Below are 20463 nucleotides of genomic sequence, written 5' to 3' on the forward strand. Positions count from 1 at the left end.
AATCGACCATGAGCAGAAGTATTCGCGGCGACGTCACAGGTGGATGACAGAGATCTGACCCTCGAGTGTCACTCAGCAGGCCAGCCTCTCGCTGGCTCGTCAATCACGTCCAAGACGCGGAACCTTTGAGACAAAAGAAGAGGAAACAGGCTGAGCAGAGGTACGATCTGAGATACGGAAGTGTGTCCTCGGGATGGAGGCCAGTGGGGAGCAGCTGTCACTCCCCAAGTGAAGACGCTGGTTGTCTTTTTCTTCATGCCGCTTTTTCGTGTCCGATCCCATACCGATCCTGCAACCTGGAGTATCTGCCGATACCGATCCGATACTGATCTGATACAATCTTTTCCCCCACTCGTGAAATAAAATATTAATAATGCATTGTTCAGGATGCACTTTGCTTAACCTGGCCATCCCAACTGTGAAACAAATAATAGTGATAATGATAATTGATAAAAGAAGGCACGCATAGCCAGCAACATTATGGAATACTGCAGTTTTATTTCTCACAGAACCTTTGGCAGAATATTTAATAATTAAATAATAATAAATTAACACAAAAATATGAGGCCGGAATGTCGTTCAAGGCTTAGAAGATACGTTAATAGTCATTTATTTGGTATGGTTACTGTTATGTATCGGTTCGGATTACACTTCTCACTTCTTCCGATACCCGATCCAGTCATTTTGGCCAACATTGCCGAAATGGAATATCGGATCGGGACATCCCTGCTCCAAACCTCAGATAATCTAAAGTAGTTTGTGCAGATGGTGCATCCCTCTGACCACATTCCCCGAGACCACCCAGATGTCGTGGTGTTTATTCCCGGCTCCGCCGATGCTCGTAAAATGTTTATTCGGCTATAAAACCTGTTCACCTGGCCTCGCACCAGGCAAGGACACCAGATTCTGATCACCTCTTTAAACCACGAGCTTCCCGTTTGATTCAACGAAAAAAAGTCAACGAGCTTGTCAATCTGTATTTCCGTTTTGAAAATGGCTTCACTTCTTAAACCCCCCGGTCATCGATCGACAAAACCGCAAAAGTTTGGATTCAAACGTGGAATCAAACCACTGTAAAAAGCCATATATTTGCTAAGTCAAGAACAAAGGCAGACGCTTTGCTTTAAAAAATAACCTTGGCGACAAACAACTTCCCATTTATTGCTGTTTGCTTTGGCTTTTTCGAGGCGGCGGGATCGTGAGCCTTTCCGGGAGAAGAAGGCGGCGGGGCGTCAGAACAGCGCTGCCGGAGCAGAGCTTTTAATAGACTTTATGACTGTGATTTATCTCGCTGTAATCAGCCTCAGCACCTGAAGACCTGAAAGACGTGACAACTGCCGACGTCGCAGATGTCTTTCTTTCTTTCGCCTGGACAAACATCCGAGGCGTTGCCCATCGAAGGTTACATTTGGTTCATTTGTGTTACCCTGCACAAATGATTCTCTTGGTCTCCCTCCCCCCCCGCATCTAAAATTGCAAACTGATGAGTCATGCCGTCTCTGATAATGACACTGCTTGTCTCCGTGTAACAACAAGGGGAAAAAAAGGTATTTTTTCGGGACGCAACATCTTCCACACACGTATCGAAGCGAGCGACAAGACGGAACAGGGCCTAATGGTGCTGGTATGGATTCTCGTGGTGCAGCACACATTATGATGTTCATGTTTAAAAACCCGGCAAAGGCGCAGCAAAAGGCTAATGGACATTTCAAGAAATGTGACTTAGTGATTATGTCGGGGGGATCAGAAAATATTTCATGAACGTTATCCTCTTTCAAACGTAAAGAAAAGAAAGAAAGAAAGAAAAGGACACTAAAACTCCTGCTGTGTTACTTAGAAACGTCTTTATTTAATGAAATTATCTTCTTCTTTCGGGGTCAAGTAGGAAATTTACAAATACATTATACGTCAGTTTGATTTGATTGAAACTCGTGACCACACCGACAGAGATTGGATGTAGGGAAACTAGTTTGTAATGGAAAGTGAAGTGAAAAGAAGTGAACTGGACAGATACTGGACAGAGACAACAGTCGGAGCTGTGGGTTCGACGGGTGTCGAACATTAACGGTGAACAACACATACGCTTCAATGTCAGTGCGCTCACGCTCCTCCCTGGGCCGGTCTGTGATACCATCGGACACCGAAGGGACGAGTCCCGCTCTTTTCTCAAGTTTTACATTGTCACTTTCTGATGTCAACAAGTCTGGAATTTGTCATGTGGAATTTGTCTAGCGCAGAATCAAATTGTCCGTTTAGCCAAAATACAATTTTTTGTATTTTGAAGGTGACAAAAGTGTCACTTTTGTCACCTTCACCAATACAGTGAAGGTGACTGGAATATAGTTAGGGGTGCTCCCATCATTTAAAAAAGGATCTCTCCAGAATCAGAATCACTGATCTCGCTATAACTCGCCGTCAAGTGTTCTCACTGGACCAACGTTCTGCTGATGAATTGGTTTTTCTAAAAAATACAATAACACCTTTTAACCCAACTGACAGGAGGTCCTTCTGGAGAAAGATGTCCTTGAATCTTTTTTTTTTTAATGCTGCGAGCACCGCAAAAGACCAACACTGGCCAGGAAATCGAGCAAACAGAGTCATGAACGTCGTGTATGGATTTCTGAACCAAATATACGGATGAGGGGGAAGTTGTAAGTGAGGGCCGTGTTCCAGGGGAACCTCGTCGGTGTTCTCCGTGCTGTGGACTGTTAAAACACAAGTTATGTCCTTATTTTTTAAGCCTGGGTGAAAAAACTAAACAAAAAACTATATGCATAGTTACATATAACTAAAGGTAAGTGAGAAATCAGATTTTTTGGGGGGGGATGAAAAAGAAACAGAGAGCTAGTAGGAGTGTCTGTCCCTCTGAACTGTACATTACTGTACACCGTGAGTTATGCTTGATTTGGTTTACAGTGACAATGCACCGAGGGTCTTCATTTCTTCAACATGTCGTCAACAAATGTACACAGGAGGAGGAAAAAAACCCACATTCAAATGTCTAGATCTGCTGGTTGCATTCACGACCCTTAAAAAACTGTCGCGGAGGCCAAGAGAAAAATAAAACTGTGAAACATTTAGCTGCACTTGCCTTGGCAAACCTTTTTCCAAACTCTTTGGCATGTACGACCAGCAAAAAAATTACAGTTCATAATTTCATTTGTCTTTTCTCTCATCCATATAAAAACTTGACATAGAAAACGGTAAAACAAAAAGAAAAAAGTATCAAATTCCATGTCTCCCACAGTTTGTTATCTTACAATAAAATGTCCACATCAAAGTATTTAATGCCAAAAAGGCCGTATATCAATGCTACAGAAAAAAAGAAAGAAAAGAAAACTAAGCCTTTATTTACACAGCAACATGTCATATCTGTACAGGACATTCATTTTCATTACAGCACACATTCATGGCTCATACATCCTAAACACACCCAATTCCAAAGCAGAAAAATAATTTTTTTAGGTACCACTTGTAGGGAGGACTGGGCTATGAACATAATTTTTTTTGTCTCGTGACCGAGTCCTTTTAGGTTTCCCCTGTCACATAAAGTCATTGAGCTCTGCATCCAGTGCGGCGGCCATCTCGTCCGCCTCCGAGCTGCTGCCTTCCTCCTCCTCGATGGAGTCCTTGGACGACTCGTCAGCAAATTTCTTATCCTCCGCCTCGTCATCCTTCCCCTCCTTGGCTTCTTCGTGCTTACGTTTCTGGCCCCTAGAGAAAAAAACAAAACAGAGGATGATTTTAAAAAGTAAATCATAAACTTTTAATAAGTGGGACTCTCTGCTTTACTGCGGCTGTCCAAAACAGGATCTACAACATCATAAACACTGATGTCCCGTTTAAAATTGACGCCAGAATGGAGAATTTTTTGTTGTTGTTCTGCATGGAAACAAGATGGAAGTTTGATAATGACAACAAAACCATACACTGCACTCCTTTAAAGACCCCCTCCAAAAAGTATATAAAAAGTATTTGCTAAGCCTAATGTTTTGTTTTACCCCCAAATATGTAAATGTACGGTTTCTTCGCCTACATTTGCATATTCACAGCGACTGGTTTTATGTATTTGTGACGTACCAAATGTAGCTTGTCTGAATTTCAAATTGAAGAGAAGTCCCTATATATATTTTAAAGGACAGAAACAGAAGAAAAACACATTTTTGAGTGGAGGGGGACTTTAAGTGTTCTGCTTCGCACCTGTGGGGACATTAAGGTAAATATGCTAACAGTCTCCCTAATAGCCTTGTAGCAAATGAACCCTATATTATCTGTTAAATGTGTACAAAAGAAGGTAAAACTGATTTGCATAAAGACATGTGAGTGGTATCAATCGTATAAGTGTTTCCCAAAAATACCCTAACTACTCCTTTTAAAACATTGGAGGGAAATTTCCACCAGCCTTTATAAACCATTCCACGATTTTCAGATTTGTGTTTTTAAGGAAATCTTGGATAGATTAGCTAATGACGAGACAGTTTGCTAGCTAGTCAAAATTCATGGGACCCATTCATCTGCTGCCACCTGTTGGCTGGTTGTGTGATGCTGTTGGAGGGGTTTGTGTGGGCATGTAAAGCTTATATGACCCATGAGTAACTTTAGACGATGCAGAAAAATGTAATACTATACTAACTATATAATATTTACCTTGCTCATATATTATATACTTCAAAGTACTTACTACTAAAAAGTCATATTCAATGAATATCTGTGACTCTTCTCGTGTCAAGAGTGGTGGGGCGGTGCCCTAGCACCCCCTATTGGGCAGGCGGAGGGTTTCTCATTATAAAACATGTGATTAGCACCATAAACGAGGCTGAACTCAAACTGTACTTTCGACTCAGGGATTTAATCTTCTTCCCTCACTCTCAGAAAATCACAAGCACCCATACAGGGACTTTACCGGAGAAAAATAGAGTACAGAATTAGCAAAATTATTTGTAAAATGTCAAACTAATAACCGTAAGAAACCTGAACAAGAATTTGGTTCCAGCGTTTAATATTTGTCCCTTTTTAATACTGACCGAAATGTGTCTGCGGCACAAACAGAAGCCTTTAGCCACGAGTGAAACGCGACTGAATCTTAGACATGTATGCTGGAGAGACATTTTTCAACTGGATGTGAATGGAGCAGATTTTTCCCTGTTGCCGCAAACAAGACACGAGGGTTGGTCCATGATGAAACCATAATAGGCAAGGGACGAAAAAGAAAAGCATACATTCCTAAGTGGCGAAATAATTCTTTGGTGTGGCAGTAAACATGTCATCCCTCTTTCCACTCCACTCCCGCTTCTCCATGACATCCTCCGCAGAGTGGCTTATTAGCGTGATGCTAATGAGGTGTGTAGGGGCTTTTGTATGGTTATTGTGGAGGTCTGACACCGTCCCCGCTGAGAGGGGCCCTCTCATTAGACCGCACCGCTGTCAGACAACCTCGGTAACCTACCGCAATAGCGGGGGCTCTCGGCTGTTTGTTCATTAAAGGTCAGATGTCGGCTAATATCAGTGGAGAGGCTCGGTGACAAGACAGTTAAGAGGGAACCCTGCAGACCTTGCGGTGCGTGTGGGAGGGAAACGGTTGTGTCTGTGCAACGAGCTCTGAACCCTCCAAATGAACACAAAGTTGAATTCTCAGGGCCATAAGTGGTCAGCGGGTGATGTGGGGATGAACCACAATGGCAAGGAGATGAGACGAGTGATTGATGATTCTTTATTTGGTGACAATGAGAAACAAAATGAGGCGATCGCACCATGTGCCCCCATCAGGGATGCTGTGCCTGCAACCTGGGCTGGCTGGTGACACCGTTAGCGTCTCTACAGTTGTGTTTGTGCACATATACACACAAGTAAAAGCTTGGATTGTACTTTTTTTTTTTTTTACCCCAGTGGGGGTTGAGTTCCTCCATTGCTTTCTGCTTTGCATCATTACATCCAATCTAAATGCTCGTCTACTAATCCAACCACCCACAGACACACACTCCCAAAACACTCGCTCCCGTCAGCTCAAAAAATGGCCTTCACATGTAATCCACTTTTATTATATTTCTGGTTGGCTTCACATGCTGTTTAACTGTTTTCAATTTTTTTTTTATAAATCTTTATCCATTTTAACAACCACATCTTTAAAAAAAAAGAAAGTTGCTCAGAATGTACTCTTCAAGTGTTGGTGAGAGACCTTTGGTCATACTTTTCAGTGACGGAGAATGCTGTAGTTGTGAAATGTTGAGAAATCAATGAACTTGGCCAAGGGGGTGACGTTTTCATTAAGCCCCAGGAGAGCACTTTAATTCATGCTGCGGTCCGTGACACGAGAGGCAAGGTGGGCCCGACCTGTCAGGTAGTAATCATCAGCTGCAGCTGAAGCAATTTTTTGCGACTATTGGGACCCCAGAATGAGAGAAAATGAGGCACCAAATCAACCCATTTATTTGTGGAATCACACAATGTGAGCTCTCTCCAGATGCTTTTGGAAAATTAAACTAAATTGTGTTCCTCAGAAAATGCCAGAAATTGTCAGTTATGAGGGCAAAAAATGTAATAATGTGTCATTACGGACACAGATGTTGAGCTCATTACTTTGAGATGTTATCGTCTCTATGGGCTATGGGAGCATGATTGCATTTAGGGAGAGCCTGCAAGTGAACAAACAGCCTGTAGTTATCCTGCTGCAACACATCGTTAGCGATTCATAAGTGATATGAAATGACTCGTATTTAAGTCAGGAAAACTACATTTGCACTAAGCTCAGATAACATTTTTATGAGACCGTTCAAGTCACAAACATCGCCCATGGCAGCGTTCGGAGGGCTTAAGTTGGGGCCACAGTTTAATCTCACGATGCAGAGTAGCTACCCCTGCTGATAAGGCAGTAACAGCGAGAAGTCTACCCAAGCCATCGCAATCTGGAACTAAATGAAGAGAGGAGGAAGCCCTGTAAAAAGACCTCAGCTGCTTCTGACAGCTCTGCTTACATCAGGAGGCGAAGAGGGGCGACGGTGAGGAAGAGACGGAGTAGAAAAAAGCAAATGGAGCAAATTAAGTGCAAAAGAGGAGGAAACAGAGCACAAAAGACAGACGAGAGAGGTAATGAACTACATAATGAACAAAACTTTTAGGAACAAAGTCTTATTGGATTCTTTTACAGTTTCTACCAGTAAAGGAAGTCAACATCCAGAGAGAATTCACTCAAACATAGGTCTGGATAACCAACCAGGACTGAGATCAATGTGGTGTCCTTGCATTTTTCTCAATCTTTTTCCATCCATATGGGTCAATTTGTTACAATAGGAACAACTATCCCTGCATCAGTCAGCTACAAAGTATGCTGTGTAATGGATCTTTACAATTAGCAAGTTATTGCTTTATCATATGTACCCTTACAAGGGCAGAGAGGACACTACTCAGCAATGCTCATCACCTTTTTCATTCAGCTCCATTTCCCCCCATAATCCCATATCATTTACAGCAGATGTGTCACATTCACATGCTTAAATATGTTCGCCGCCGTCCCTTGTGGATTTAACAGCTCCATATGCTGCAAGTTGATAAGCAGTGCAGTTAAACGATAGTCATTATACAGACATTATCTGTACCCTGCCCCGGTTATATTATCTCACTATAAATACTGAAACTGAAAAAACAGGATTAAAGTACAAGCAGCGACGTGGTGATGCGGATAGTTTTATTAGCACATGACAGTTCTGCTCAGATATTCTTCAGAAACTATCCGACTTTCAAAAGTCTTGCATCAGACTTTGTGAAAAAAAACGTGAGAAAAATTCTTGTTGATCAAGATTTCAGGAAGGACGCAAACATTTTGGAAATGTTCCGTGTTTGGGCGTATAAAGTATCACCTGACAGATCAGAAGGGTGAGGTTTCTCTAAACTTCTACAGTTCAAAAAGCCAAAACAAAGTAATGACAGATTAACGTTCAGATCAATGGTTTTTGGCTGATGAATATATTGCTTTGTCTAAATTGGTACAAAGACGGTGCACATCTGTCTCAAAAAACAATCTTTGCTGTGCAGCGTAATGATGTCAGAGCTGCCAGGGACACAACGTAAAATTTGAAGGGGGTCCAGCTCAGCAGCCCATTGGTCAATCTGAATCACACGTTTATCCAACCGTCAGAGCCAGGAGAATCGACGGACGGCCTCCAAATCCCTGTCAACTACACCATTTGCTAACTATGAGGAAGCAATCGAACTGTGAGGATTTTGATAGGTCGAGGCCTTTTCAAATGAGAATCCCTCCTCTGAAGTTAAACAGCTCTGGAACAGGCCGTATATATCAGCTCAAAATGACGAGTAGTCTTTGTGCTAGCTAGTGGATGCGGATTTATGGATCAAAAACACAAGTTATTGTGACATAACATCAAAGGTAAGACATGTATGTCGCTGTTTTTGCTCTTCTTTGGCTGCTTGTTCGATGACGGTTGGTCAGGGTGATGAGAAACACATTGTTGGAATCTGTGAAGTGATCCAATGTATTTTTCAATCCCCATGGCCAATAACCTCTGTTTGTGTATCGGCTGGAACATGTGGCTCATAAAGCAGTAATAGGGAAGTCTTTCTCATACAACTTTGATGGTCATGGTTGTTTTAAAAATGAATAAATATGTGAGCACTATTTTAATGCTTGTGGATTGTATTGAATGGCTGGAACTTTACCGACAAATGGTTGTCTTTCTTTTAGCATGTTGTAAGTTTTAAGGTGATTTGTAGTATGATGTTATACACTTTAGAGACACTGTCCACTAGACTCAAAGTATTTAGTGTGTGTAGGTTGTCGAGAACATATTAAAACTAAAAAAAACTTTTCACAATAAATAATTATTGACATTTTCCATCGCAAAGTTTCATCAGATTGTAGACATAGATGAAAAAAATGAAAGAAAGTTTCCGACCGTGTCGTTCTGAAGTAACGAATGTGACTAAAGTGTGATGCAGCAGATCAACTGTGTGATTCCCTGTCTGTGTCACTTAAATCTCCCCTGTCACCCATGCCTGCATCAAACTACCTCCATCTCTGGCTCTGCCACAGACAGAAGAATCGGATTAGAGACCCCAGGCGTCCTTTCATAACTTTCTTTTCTTTTCCTCTCTGTCTGCTTACTGGCAGCAACCAGCTTTAAACAAGGCTGTGGGGATCTTTTCATAGAAGTTTGAGAAGCATTTGGACTCAGAGCCCTGGACCCTGCTGTTATATATGTCTCCTTATTTTTAACTGGTTGACAAGGAGGACATTGATTAAAAATATTCATGATGGACCCCTGTGACAGTCGATTTGCCAATAAACAGCCATTAAATGTCAAAGCGTCTTTGAGAAAGGACAGAAAACTCATTGAAATGGGATAATTGGGGAATTTTTTAAAGAACTTCTGTTTGGAATAGGTCCAAAGCTGCTACTTAATTTATAAGCTCAGTGTGTCCCTGCTCATACAATATTGAGATGAATTTTTGCTTTGGGGTTGTTGGTCTCTACACTCATACCAGAGCTATGAAAACACCCACTTTGCCACCGTTGTGTACTTTATCTCCCAAATATTCTCCTCGTGTGAGGTGAATATGATGGGTGACATGCGTGATCCAGGCTGAGGAAGGACATTCGCAACAGTAAAGTGATAATTCGACAGCTCTGAACGATTTTTGCATCCTCTAACCTTGGCAATGTGAATGTAATACTGAATAATACCTGCATTTTAACCCCCCCCCCCCATACATGATAGGAGTCAAAAGTCCAGTCTGCAAAACGACGAAAAATTTGTCTGCCAGTAGAAAGACAGGTTTGCTGGTAGAGGTCTGTGAATATATTGTGTAACTGAAACATTCAACTTTCAACTGAAGCAGCAGGACCTGATTTTTTCTGACTTTAAGTCTCAAAGATGGGTCACCTGCCAAACACAGTGAATCCTACATTTCCCATAAGGCCAAAGTTGAAATAAAACCCTGAAACTCAGACTTTGAAAACCTTCTTCTGAACCAGAAAGGACATGCAGCCGTTTTCACAGACTGTATAGGTTCTCTTTGATCAGTCAAAATTTGTTGTACTTTTACATAATATATCTGTGCAGCAGATATGAGCTGGCAGTTAGTTTAGCATTAGGACTGGAAAACAAGTGGAAACACCAAGTTGGGCTCTGTCCAAAGGTCCCCAAATCCACTTATCAGCACCAATAAAGCTCAGACATTACCATGGTTGCATGTCTTTTGGTTAATCCATGCAACAGTGTAAAAACTAAAATGTGCGTTGTAACGGAGGGTGAAACGAGAGATTATGGAAAGGTGCTTTAAAAATTCCAAAATCTACATCTCGGTGCACTTATCGACAGAAACCAATGTTGTGATAATGCGGCACCTGGGGACATTATAAACAACAACAACAACAACAACATACCACCTCTGTGAGGTTTTCATAGTGTTCAAACAGTGGATCTGAGGTAATTTAGGTGTTGATGTACTGCTTTAATACTTAGATCTGCTCCACCGAATCGTGTCTGAAGCAGGATACCTGCGGAAGCATCAAACTGACGGATATTTGATTGGACATGAAACGGAATTTTAAATCTCAACCGAGAGGTGAGGTAAGAAAGGCAAGCGGTGTACAAACATCAAAAAGTGCACACCCTGCCTTAGGTTTGCACCACAGAGGGTAATTAAAATGAGTTATTTACTATATGATGGCAACAGAGATATGTGTTCATGGCAAATCATGGGGGGACCGAAGACTGTTTATTGGGATTTTAAAATAAAGCTGCATTACAGCCTTGAAACCCATGACTGCTTTTATACCCCAACCTTCACGTTCTCCTCATCAGTCCTCGCAGTAGCTGGAGAGCATCGAGCAGACTAATTGCCACAGTGTGACAACGTGGTTCATAATGAGGCACTCTGCTCTTTATGCCTCCATTGTTGGCGGCTGTCTTCTGACAATCGCTGCAGAAGTCCATTTCTCAGTACAGAAACCACACTGGGGATCTACGACCAGTAGTGATACAAGTGCAAAAGCACACATTATGTGTATTATATATGGGTTTTTTTTGCATTTTGTTGCTTGCTGGCATAATTTTCTATTTCCTTTAGACATCTGAAAAATGAACACAACATGAGGTGATGTTGACCTTTGGTGCAGCCACAACTGAGTTTAAAAACATAGTTATTATCAATAACTAATAGAGAGGCTACGCTCAGTCCGACATTAGAGGGGCAGTATGCGATTTTGGAGAAAGCTAGTTTCTCTCTTTGTTGTTGGTGTGATTTTACTGCTGCCGGCCGGGCCGCGAACCCTCCACCTTGGGTACGAGCGACCGACTCACTTACCACTACGCCAAAAAGCCTGAGTTGCAGCGCAACCCGCTAGCACGTCTCTTAACGCGTCGACGAGTGATGTGAGCCGAATTTTTTCAGTGGCACAGAACTGACAGCTGGCGATTTGTCATGAAATATTCGCTGATTTTTACAAAACGTGTTCTGCTGTAGAATTGCTTACTGCCCGTTTAAGACACGCCTTGTTAGCTGAGTGATTACATGCCACAACAATCCCTGCTTTTTAATTCGTTTAAATGAAATCCCTGTGTTGGAAGGGCACCAGCAAACAAATGCGGGACTGTCAGGCAAGTAAGTTGAACCTCAATCGAGTTTTGGGGGACGACACATGCTTTGTCATTTGGCGACTCGCCGTTCAAATACAAGCGGCTCAGTCTCTAATGAGACAAGAAGCTCACAAGACGTATTCGTGCCATTGACTCCTGTCTCATTACTGCGTATGAACCATTCGTCCTTTGCGCCAAGGTTAAATAAAATGGAATATTGCAACACGGCTAATATAAGCTATGATAGCCTCCTTCATTTTGGACTCTTGGGCTCTCCAGTCAAAGGTCTGGGCTGACGAGGAGGCTTGAGGATCAACGGATCAAGTTTCCGGGTTCACCAAAGATTAACCTGATGCAAAGAAATCTTCATGGATTTTCTTCATCTGTGCGAGCAGACCTTTTTATAAAAACACATTTCGTATTCTTGTTGCTACCTGAACATTTTCAGTGCCTTTCCGCTCTGGGATCACCGGTGTACAGGGTAGCGCTGCTGAGAATTTTGAGTTTGTCCGTGAAACTCTCAATCGTCCGAGTCATGGAATATCTAGGCCAGAGCATTCTCACCAGTCACTAAGAAGCGAAGAGAAAACATCTTTAAGGACCCAAAGCAAGTTGCCTTTGCCATGCGTATCCTGCTTGTGCATCTCTGTGCTCTTGCGGTTACCGACACCTTTGCCGTTTCCACACAGAAATGTTACTCCGGGTGTCAAAGATGTTCTGAGGCAAGGGAATGTGTGGCAGGTTAACGGAAAGACGAGACGACAAAGGATAAACTCAAAATTGTATCTACAACCCTTCATATGCACCAAATATTATGTAAAAAATCTACGGGAGGTCCTCCCAAGCACTGTAAAAGCGGTTTGTCCTTGCGCAGACAAAGTGTACTGTATACAGTTTTCTGTGTCGGGAAAAAACTGCTTATGCATGTATGTTTGTATGGTTGGTGATAAACAATCGGTATTAATAGGTCAGCCTTCCCATGAGATGCATCTCTTTGCTTCATAGTGAGATCAATCACAACCAAGAGCATAAATAGAAAAACTGCCTGCATCACCAGCTCGGAGCCACGAAAATAAAAAAATAACAAAAAGTGGGTCACATTACTCGCAGTTTTCTCCTACTTACGCATTCCTCTTTCCTCCTCTTTTCATATATGTGAAAAGCCTGAGTAAGCATTCCCATCATTCCTCACAGTCCAACTCCTCTCTTGCACCGCTGAGCTGTGTTTATCGGGGACAGGGAGCGCAGGGGATCACGGTGCCGTTTCCTCTCGCTGCTTCCACTGAGAAACACATACTGGCGGATTCGGTTTGCACACGGGAGGCAGCGGAGCAAGACGGACTGCTGTCAATGTCTTTTAAGTCCGTGTTACAATTTGTAATCCTTGTCTCCCAAATGTGGCATCTTTTTATTCAGAACATCTTTGGGTGTCAGGTGTCAAGCTTCTTTGTCAAGACTAAAAGGACGGCTGGGACTCGTCTGAAAATAGATGGACCGATCAGCTCCATAAGACGAGACCAGGCTTTAAAATTGTCCCCTAACAACACATGCGCATAGTTTTGTATGGGCGATACCTTGGTAGCTCATATATTTGGTGCTCCATGCCACCGACAAGAAGAATGAACTACATGAAACAATGTGTCAGCGGGACATGTTGCACTGGATCAGGGAAAATGCACCATGCACAGATGCAGTGATGGGCAGCTACAGTGTCACTGTAGCAAGCTCGGAGGCCAATATTAAAATGAAATTAGGTATGAAAGGAAGCAGTCATATAGTCAGCCATGTTAATGGACACTTGTGATGGTTGTCAAGGTAACTGAACAGTGTCATGGCCAGAAATGATGAAGGCTGTACAATGAATTCCATTTAAAATTATACAGGATAAATTAAACATAAACAGGACCAGGACCAGGGCTGCCCTTTAAGGATCTACTGCAGTGTTTCCCCCAATTCAAGGTCCATTATTAAGCCCCACATGCATTGTAGATGAGACAAAGCTTTCAATAACCAGTTTATCTGTCGAGGCATTTACTGTAGGCCTCGAACTCTGGCAGGAGAGTCGTCGAATGAATTCACGCTCGGCTTCGACTGGATCATTAAGTGAAAGGGGTCGAGTTCAAAGCGGGTTTGTAATACAGTAGCACGGTCATGTCCGGAGATTCTAGGACGACCTCTGCGGAACAACATGTGTTCATAACACAAACACTCAACTGCGCCCTTGTTCCCTGGTTTTCCTCCCAAGGAAAAAAGAAATGCAATCAATAGTTAATCCGGCAAGTAACCTTCATGAAGAACCTCAGCCACGGCAATGCAATGTTGAGACATTGAGACAGAGACAGAGACGGCAGAGAAGACGAGGTTTGTGTGTCATCAGACGAACTTTTAACACATTCAAATGCAAACAACACAAATATTGTTGTCATCCTTCTAACGTATTCTACCGATGCAATGATTCTGACGCTTTGCAAAAGTAACGGTTACTGATGCTGATAGGAGTTATTTTTTTTAATTGAATAAATGTATCAGTTTTCTCCGGAGGGCAATCTTTCCAAATTATCTTTAGTATACTATACAGCAATCAGCTGTTATTCATGAGCTGACATACTGTAAATACAATATTTATAATGCAATAATGTATATCCTTAAAAAGCTTAAAATGGGCCACCATTGTCAGCTCTACTCATGTATCGGTCAAACTTAATGGGGACATATAATGTAGGCCTGGATTAAAAGAGATAAGGGGCAGAGTTGTAGCACAGAGTTACAGGTTTGTACCATTTAACAACCCAGTGTTCCTTTGCTTTTCCTGTCTCAGGGAAACACTGCACACACTCTCAAAAACCTCACCTACCCAACTTATGTGACAGCTGACCTTATAACGACTGCCAACTTCTCTTTCCAGCAGCGGCAGTCGCTGTGAATACAAACTCTACACAGCCTCGGCAGGAAGTAACTGGATTTGTTCACTGAACCAGCCGCGCCGGCTACAGCCGAGTGTTTGTACCTGACAAATCACATAATCACAGAGCCAGGGTTCTGACAAGAAGCAGCTCCGACTACACGCCACGAGAAAAACGCAAGGAGTCGATGCGGCCTGCTGCGTTTGGATACGAATCAGGTGCCGCCACAGAACAGTTTTAAGCGACAAGCGAAATACAATTAGGGCAGTTTTCTTTTCACTCTCCCTCTGCATGTCAGACACCTGCATAAATTCCAGCTGTAATGGAAGAAGTTTAATTAATCTGCAGTGAGCATCAGCAAGCCCAGCAGCACAGGACAGATAAAAATGGCTTTGCCTTCACGGAGGTAAAAAAAACACCAAAGAAAAAACAGCTATGGTAAAAGAAAGCTTCGTCTATCTGACAGACAACAGCGTCCATAAATGAAAATAAAATAACTTGTGCACATGTTGCAGAGATACGCTGCCAGCCTTCAGGGTATCAGCCAATTCTTAAGAAAACAATTACCCACAACAGGGCCCCTGGGTGCAGACGTTCTAATTGGAAAGCTCATGGAGATTAACTTACAATACACACAGGGAGATAACAGCCTTATTTCCCCCTGTACACCACCTTCATCGTCTACATTGGAAAATGAGGATTGAACAGTTCCGAACACCCGCTACTCACGCGTGATGAGCATCCTGATGAACATCTCATCCTGCCTGTGTTTAATAGTGATTCCTTTACTTTTAACCATGTTAATGAGATTGGGGGTGGTGGATGCCTAAACTGTAATCAGCATTACTCTGTAGTTCCCATGATAAAATGTATACTGCAGCTTCACACATCGAGATTCCTAACTTTTCACTCACATAGGAAAAATTGAAATATAAACTTTTATGTTTTTATGATTTGAAGTCATTGTGCAGACAAATTAGGCAAAAAAACCCTCCCAAAATCCGCCATAAATGTTTGTCCTTATCAGAATCAGTCTATTGTTGATTGTAGCATCTTTTAGGGGAATAATTATTGTGGAAAAAAAAACCTCCACCAAGAACATAGGCTTATAAAAAAAGGGCTGGCCTGACTTTAGAAAACGACAAAACTACATAACAGAAAATTGTTAGTTATTGTTAGTTTTGGCTCCGTGTCCAGTGTTGCTTCAACGCCAGACATTAAAAGGCGACAGAAGGCCTGTCTGGGAAAGATGTACATCCGCTGTGTCGCTCAGTTAATGTGCTTTCAGCTACCAAGTCCACTGGCAGGAGATTTCGCTGATTATCTGCATGTACTGACAATCTGAATGGAGTTGTCACTGTTGTAGGAAAGTTTCATTGGCCATTAGAAATGTAACCTTTTATTTGTTGCAAAAACACAAAGGAGTAGGATCCAAGGGTTGTTGCATATTTCATCAAGTTGCTTTATTCAACTGACACAATAACTGATTATTAGTAGATGTAAGATATTTAAATTCTTTCAAGTCGTATCAGATTGTAGACAGAAAACTGCTGTTACACTTCTTGAAATATAATGCCCACAAATAACCAGTGTTAGACAGGAATAATTAAGACTAGCAATAATGACATAACAGGCTCTGGAAAGGACTTGAAATCTCACACTGATTGATTAGAAGCAGTAGAAGGAGGACGTGCATTTCATGAGAACATGTAGTCCACATGCAAGGCTTTCTAATCCCCCAGTAAAAGGCCATGGTGCCAGACTAGAAAGCTGGGCTCCACACAGAACTACAGCCTGGAGGAGGAGAATAAACAGGCACCGGGGTGGGAGAGAAGGGCAGCGCAAGAGTGAGAGTACGAAAGCGAGAGAGTCCAATTCACAGTACGGCAAGATGAGCTATAATTTTATTTTGCCCCTTTCATCTCGGTCGAAGCGCGGACTGAACAGAAGGCAGCAAACGCTGCTGAGACCAACCAGCCCCACTATGTTGTTCCTGCGCTCGGAGAGGATGAAGATAAGAGCTGGGATTTAAATGATCAGGGTTTTTCAGGGCTGGTGAAGCACTACATCCGAAACACAGCGGCAGATGGTTCTGTCGTCAACATGAAGCTTATCCCCCCCCCCATTAATCAATGATATATATGCTTTCCCACATACAAAAATTAATGTTTGCCTAGAGAGTGAGTAAAACTCTGAACACTGCGCACCATGTTATGAAACCACACTGCTGCTAAACAAGTCTGAGGTGTTTTTACAAGACAGAACAGCTGTTAACACCAAGAATATATTACCAGAACTCACAATGTGTGTGTGTGTGTGTGTGTGTGTGTGTGTGTGTGTGTGCGTGCGTGTGTGTGTGTGTGTCTCACACTTGTCTAGCTAATAGCACTTTTTCAAATAAATCCTGGAACAATAACTCTTACACAGAACGTGGTAAGCTTGATTCATTCTATTTGCCTAAGTACCATTTGTGCACGGGCCACAACAAATCAACTGAAGTCATGTCGGCGGAGCCGTGAGGGGGCAGCAGCATTGCAACTGGATGAGGTGATGAATGTCAAGTGTGGTAATTTACTGCAGCTGCACAAACTGTGAAGTGGACACTGGAGAACTTCGACGGTGTGAAAGTCTATCATTGAATCTACCATTCAATCAGGGAAATTTGAGCTCTGGTGGGTGGTCAGGGTCAGGGTTCACTCACTGCAGACAAACACGCCATCACTGACAGACAGCTCAGAAACCCAGCAAGATGGCACTGAGATACTGAGTGGGTTTCATTTTGTCGTGTACTGTAGCAGCCTTATGCTAAAAATTTTGTATTTTTTAGATTTCTACATTTTAGAGCAAAATGTGTAGTGCTTTATAATCGCTTACTGCCACTTTAACGCAGCAAACAGCACTTTACCACCCAGACGTTGCCTTTATGGTTGAAAAATCTCTGGTACAGTGAGTATGTGTTTTATTTTCTTCAGGCTAAAACAACACGCATGAACACCAGCCAGCCAAGCAAACCCAGAAGTCGTGGACACATGTTTCAGAGAACGAGGATTATGGCAAACCCCAAGTATTGTGGAGTGCATCTGGTGAAGGAAACATTTCGATAAAAGTGCATAACGCAGGGCTTTGGTGTAAGAATAGCCCTCTTTTTTTATCCAAAATTGCACGTCACTATCTGTAGATTTGGGCCCATTTGTCTAGAAATCCCTGTGCATCACATGTAGAAAATAAAACATCTCAGACGAGCTGTGGCCAGTCAGACTGTTAGATCTTGTGCCTCTCTTCTCCCTGTGGTTCTTTGCATAAAGCATCACAGACTGGCTGGGTTGGAAGACACATGAGCATGCTTTATCTGGCTTACTGATGTCACTTTGAATGGTTTTCTGGAAAATGAATTGAAACTTTTGAAAGGAGATCCTGGGAGTCGCCCGTTTAAAACTCGGAAGATTGATTTTGTGAGTCTTTTACTGAAATGACCAGACGAGACAAGGGTGCAATCAGCCAGAATGGTTTCATCAGCCCCGGTAAAGCTTCACCGGGCTGATCAGAGAACATAGAGGTGAAAACAATTTACCTGGGAAGAAAATCTGCACTTCAGAAAGAACAACAAAGTGTTGCCAAGTGATGTGTGCAGAATGAACTGGCTTTTCCTTGGAACAAGGGACGTCTGACAGCAGAGCCGACATGGGAGAATAGAGTGGACTCAGCTCAACCAGGAAAATGGTTTGGTGTTTGGCTGCTTTGACCGTGGGACAGCATCAGCGCTTGTCCTCATGGGAAACAACCATCAGATTGAACAACCGGCTATTACCTCTTCTGTCACCCGGTAACAGTAGCTTACATTTAATACAAGGGCAAGAAATTAGTTTTGCAGTAATCAGTGTGATTTTCTCGACGCTCCTGACAAACTGCCCAATGTTACAACCAATGTTACTCTAATGAATCTCGGGCGCCGGGAACAAGCTGCTCTTGCTGCTGGAAATACTCACTTCCCAAGGAATGCAGTAATGATGCCAGCAGGAGAGAGATGACAAATGAGTCCCATGTAGCAGAACTGGTGGGAGAGAATGGTTATTCAAGTTCATAGAGAACTAAAAAATGACTTTCACACCATGGGCCCCATTAATCAAGGAGTGCTGCGTTACACAACCTGTAATATATTTATCTATGCCATGGTACACCAGTTACAAAGAGATATCTTCTTATACAGGAGACCTACAGGAGTATTAAATCTGACCAGCCTTTAGCAAACTTTTAAAAGACACTGGCTGTGTCCAGACCATTATAAATATTGAATTAAAAAACGAGTTAAATTGTGTACTTTGAACATTTAAAAAAAAAAAAGATTACTTTCCCCACACTTTCGTGGGCCTCATTCATCAACGTGTGCTGCATTACACAGCCTGAAATAAATCAATGTTTGGACCGCTGACCGATTTGCCCAGTTTGATCCAAACTTGATTGAGACTGCCCAACAGACAGACAGCCTCCTACCGGGTGGGGGTATTGTAATACTTATTCTATACTCACATTCAACATGGAAAATTTAAGAAAGACTTACGGCTGGTTTAAATAATCTTTTCATCAAAACATGCTACGGTCTTTTTGGAGGCACCTGAATATAATGCAAAAACAACAAGATAAACCCCAAATAATAATAATAATAATAATAATGTCGCGCCATGGCAGTATCAATCAGTGCAAGTGCACAACGCTTGTAATGAGAATGTTGCGATCGTTCAGACAAGGGATTAAATAAAAATCTGTCAATTAGCATTACTAAACATATTGTTTGGCATTTTATAAGCCTCTGAACTTGATGTTTTTATTCTAACAAGCTTCTCCCCGAATCCTATTTCATCCTTTCACCAGTAACTGCAGAGGCACAGAACATTTTTTTTTTTTTATTGAAATGAGTTGTATTTCCAGTCTGAACGGGATGTCTTTCCTGTTGGTCTGCCTTGCATGGAAACCATAGTTCAGCCACTTTGAAAAAGAAAGCCTAAGCTTTACACAGGAAGTTTAGACACAATATATATTTTAGATTCTTCTTTCGTTGTGCCAGCTCAGTGTGGTATTGGAGGACACCAAAACTGAATCTTCAAACAGAGGCTACTGTAGGTGTTTGAATAAAAGAAAATAGAACCTCGCCCCGGAGAGCGTGACAGGCCATGAGAAATCTCTTGTGAAAGTATAAGGTAATCTCTTACGTAGGGAGGGGGAAAAAATGATGTGGACGCTTTAATAATTCAACTAAACCTAGTGTTGAACAAATACTGCTAAAACAGCACAAACAGTACATACGGCAACACGGCTCAAAATCCGTTCAGGTGCCTGAGGCAGAATTCCTCCATACTGTGTTACCTTAAGTTTAACAAAACGTGCCCCATTTGGTTGAAACAATTTCCCAAATGTGCCTCAGGTTTATTGCTGTTGGACCAAAAAAAAGGGAACATGCACCATTACGTGCAAAACCTCCCATGGCGCGTTTTATTTGGAAACAATATATTACTTAAGAAACAGCCCCCGGGACTACTTAAAGTGGAACGAGCTGATGTAGCACCACTCAAGTCATTCACAAGAGAGGCTGGTACAGAGCGAAATGGTCCCTCAGAACTGCCGTCTCTGCAGAAACTCTTGAATTTCCCTAGATTTTTTTTGTATTTTATGAAGCTGAGACCTCACTCTGAAGCAACTTGGTGAGAATCAAGTGGTAACACCGATGAGTGTCACACAATGATTACAGCCCATCAAGGAGAGACAGATGGAAGGTGCGTAACAAGCAGGCAGTGCTGTGGTCCTCTGTGTCAAGTTATTGTTTCGATTCTTCACTCCGACTCAGTTAGCAGTGATTGTGCATTTGAATGTGCCACTTTCATTTTGCGATTCAAATGAACATCATTATAAATTCTAATGTGTTACAAGCTTTAAGGGATTGGATGTGAGTCGCTGACGTCAAAATAAAAACTCTC

The 20463-nt window shown here is 42.2% G+C and overlaps 1 protein-coding gene across 2 annotated transcripts in view; it reads right to left on the reverse strand.

Annotated features, from left to right (window-relative positions):
* Positions 1-1824: 1824 nt before the first annotated feature.
* ctdp1 (CTD (carboxy-terminal domain, RNA polymerase II, polypeptide A) phosphatase, subunit 1) overlaps positions 1825-20463 on the reverse strand; it is a 59204-nt gene continuing 40565 nt past the window's right edge. For both annotated transcript variants that reach the window (XM_047331834.1, XM_035633442.2), the window contains exon 13: positions 1825-3714. In XM_047331834.1, coding sequence (XP_047187790.1) covers positions 3543-3714 — 172 coding nt within the window. In that variant the 3' untranslated portion in view covers positions 1825-3542. The remainder of the gene's footprint in view (positions 3715-20463) is intronic.

This window comes from Scophthalmus maximus, chromosome 5, assembly GCF_022379125.1.
Source record: "Scophthalmus maximus strain ysfricsl-2021 chromosome 5, ASM2237912v1, whole genome shotgun sequence".
Taxonomy (NCBI): domain Eukaryota; kingdom Metazoa; phylum Chordata; class Actinopteri; order Pleuronectiformes; family Scophthalmidae; genus Scophthalmus; species Scophthalmus maximus.